The following is a 2,801-nucleotide window of genomic DNA, read 5'->3' as shown; positions in this document are numbered from 1 at the left end:
GATTCGCATTGATCATTTAGGCTAAATATAAGTGACTTGGAAAAATACAAGCACATTTTGGAAGCTTGTGTGCTTTCACGTACCGCACAGCTAGGAATGCTAACATGTTTTCAGATGTTAACAGAGATTTTATTGTCTTAAAAAGGTTGTATCATCATAGCCAATTAATACTTTGGCTAGGTTATACCTCTAAGAACTTCTTTGGCAGATCAATTATAAATTGAAAAGGTATAACATGATGTAATAAAATACATATCTAAAAACCAAAGATAAAACTTCATTAATCATGAAAACAAGTACAAGTGCCCTGAAGCGGGACTTAGAAAAGACAAACTGCCCGCGCAGGGGCTTATAGAAAGGAAAATAAGTCCACGTAGGGACCTTGATACTGAAATTAAACAAATGTCCTCACAGGGACATGATTACAAATAACGCAAGAAAAATTTAACAATCCCCTACTTCTTCTTTCCTTTGATAAGGTTTGCAAGGCCCTTCATGAAGCTATTATGCTTCTCCTTGTTCTTTTTAGCTTTCTGTTCAACCCTATCTAACCTCTCCAGGATTTCCTGAGTTTGCTGCTGCTGTTGTAGCTGCTGGGGAGGAGGAGGAGGAGGTTGCTGGTATGGAGGATATTGATAATCCTGTACCGGGTATCCAGTTGGATAAACTGGAGGGTAAGAAGAAGGGGAAAGATGATGGTATTGAGCAGCGGTGAGGTAGGGATCCTGGTTCCCATAGTCTGATGGATATCCCGATGTGTTTTCAAAAATATTATACCCAGAAGAACTTGGGTAAGTCGGGATAGGGTTGTCAAAACCCATGGGCGGCTGAGGTGGTGCAAATGAAGCTGGCGGAGGATCAATCTCCTGTGCCGCGTTCGAGGGCCCACCCATTTGGGGGTCCTCTGGAATAGGAGGGTAGGAACTCGAACCTCGAGGAGAACTAAAACGAGGTCCTCCTCGCACTGACATGCGTGCATTCCTCCATTGCCTTGGAGGCTCGGGAGGTGGCTGTGGTGGCTGCTGAGGTGGCTCCTCAACAGGAAGTGGTGGAGGTGAAACTTCCTGAAGCTGGGGCTCATCCAAGGGAGGTTGGGCTGGAGAGTTATGGTATGATGGGGTAAAGAACCAATCATATGTGGCCATTTTCTCTTGAAACGAGTCGGGCCCATGGTTAGGTGATCCCTGAAATGGAGATCCACTTGATATGCTTATTGGGTGGCCCGGCGTTCCGGTCTGCATCTCCGAATCTGGATCATCGTCCATTTCCATCTCCTGAGAAAAATGGTCCTCAGGGCCCAAAGGGTTATAGCCAAGAAAATCGTTAACAAAATCATTCGGGTTGAACTGCCCCGGGGAATAGACAGAATCTGAATGGTGGAACGAATGGGAGTGCAATGAATGGTGCGATTGGTAAGACTCGAGAGAATGATGGGATTGATGAGAGTGGTGTGAGTGTTGGGGCTCGTCTGGAAGTAGCGGCCCAAAAGACGGGTGGAAGGAAGGTGAAGAGCTTAGCGAGACAGAATGTCTTGCTGGCTTAAAGGGTTGACCCCACAGATCTTGAGAGTCAGAGGTAGAAAAGGACGCCGATGGAGTGCGTCTGTGAGATGGTCCTGCTGTTGATGGTCCCCCGCGTATGGGGCCCTTGCCTCTTCCTCTAACTCTTGGAGGCATTGTAGGTGAACTTCCTGTTAAAACAAGAACAAACAAAATAAAATATAAACATCAAAGGAAAGTTAAAGATAAATCCTAGGTCGTTTGCCTAGACTCGAGAGTCCAAGGAATGTGCTTATCGTGTCATTGAGATTAAACACAAAAGGCTAGTGTTTAATTCACTCAATGTTGGCTCTGATACCAGCCTGTCACACCCCGATATTTCCACATATTACCGGTGGGCCTGGCGGGGAGTATCGTGACGTAGTTGATATCATCATTGTCAATACACACAATAATATAGCACAGCGGAAGGCTGGGTAAATAAACTATTACAAACCATATTGTCTGAGTGTTTGAGTACAAGAATAATACAGACTGGAATGTAATAAGATCCGCAGGCGGATCATTAATGTACAAGGAAACAAAAACTACAGAATTCAGGTATCTTATGGATTTGCAAGATCCTCTATGACACCCTATAGCTCCAGCCTATTTCGAGAGGTACCTGTCAATCAGTCTTTAAGAAAATACGTCAGTTTACACTCGTAAATACAATTTAACTTACTCATTTTGAAAATATTTATGAAAATTGATTTGAGTGCACATGGCACAAACCATTTATAACTTGGGACAATCTTTATTAAAATCTTGCATATAGTTTTACATGTTTGTCATACATGTGGGGCCGGTTTGGAAGCCGAACGTAATTAACTGACTCACCACTTATAAAACCCACAGAGGAGTTATCCCCAACTTGTGGGTAATTTAGAATTTAGCATTTGCATCTGTCAGGTGCATGCCTACACCCCGTGCATAGGTCGTGGCCATTAATAACTTAAATGAGCTGAGGATATCCAGGACACGATCGTTAACCCCCAATGTTTATGTTATCAAACAATACATATTAAAACGGGTTATGCGGATTTATTAAATCACAATCCGATTGAATAATCCCATACCCGACCAAGCGGCATTATTATAATACGGTATCCCAAGCCCGTATAAGGGAAAATAAGTTAAAAGTATTTACCTGATGCAAGTAGTAAAATCCTAAAGCTTTTCGAAGGCACCTTCTACCGGAAGCTATTTAATCTGTATAAGAGGTTTATTAACCTATTAGGATGCTAACGGGTCTTTAATTAA

The 2,801-nt window shown here is 42.9% G+C and overlaps 1 protein-coding gene across 1 annotated transcript; it reads right to left on the bottom strand.

Moving 5' to 3' along the window:
• Nucleotides 1-455: 455 nt before the first annotated feature.
• LOC110888361 (extensin-like) lies at nt 456-1,676 on the bottom strand. Its single transcript, XM_022135891.1, has one exon. It carries the CDS (start codon nt 1,674-1,676, stop codon nt 456-458), a length of 1,221 nt encoding a protein of 406 aa, XP_021991583.1.
• Nucleotides 1,677-2,801: the final 1,125 nt, after the last annotated feature.

Source organism: Helianthus annuus, chromosome 11 (genome assembly GCF_002127325.2).
Source record: "Helianthus annuus cultivar XRQ/B chromosome 11, HanXRQr2.0-SUNRISE, whole genome shotgun sequence".
Taxonomy (NCBI): Eukaryota; Viridiplantae; Streptophyta; class Magnoliopsida; order Asterales; family Asteraceae; genus Helianthus; species Helianthus annuus.
Note: the sequence above shows the minus strand (reverse complement) of the source record. Positions and strands in the feature narration are given on the sequence as shown.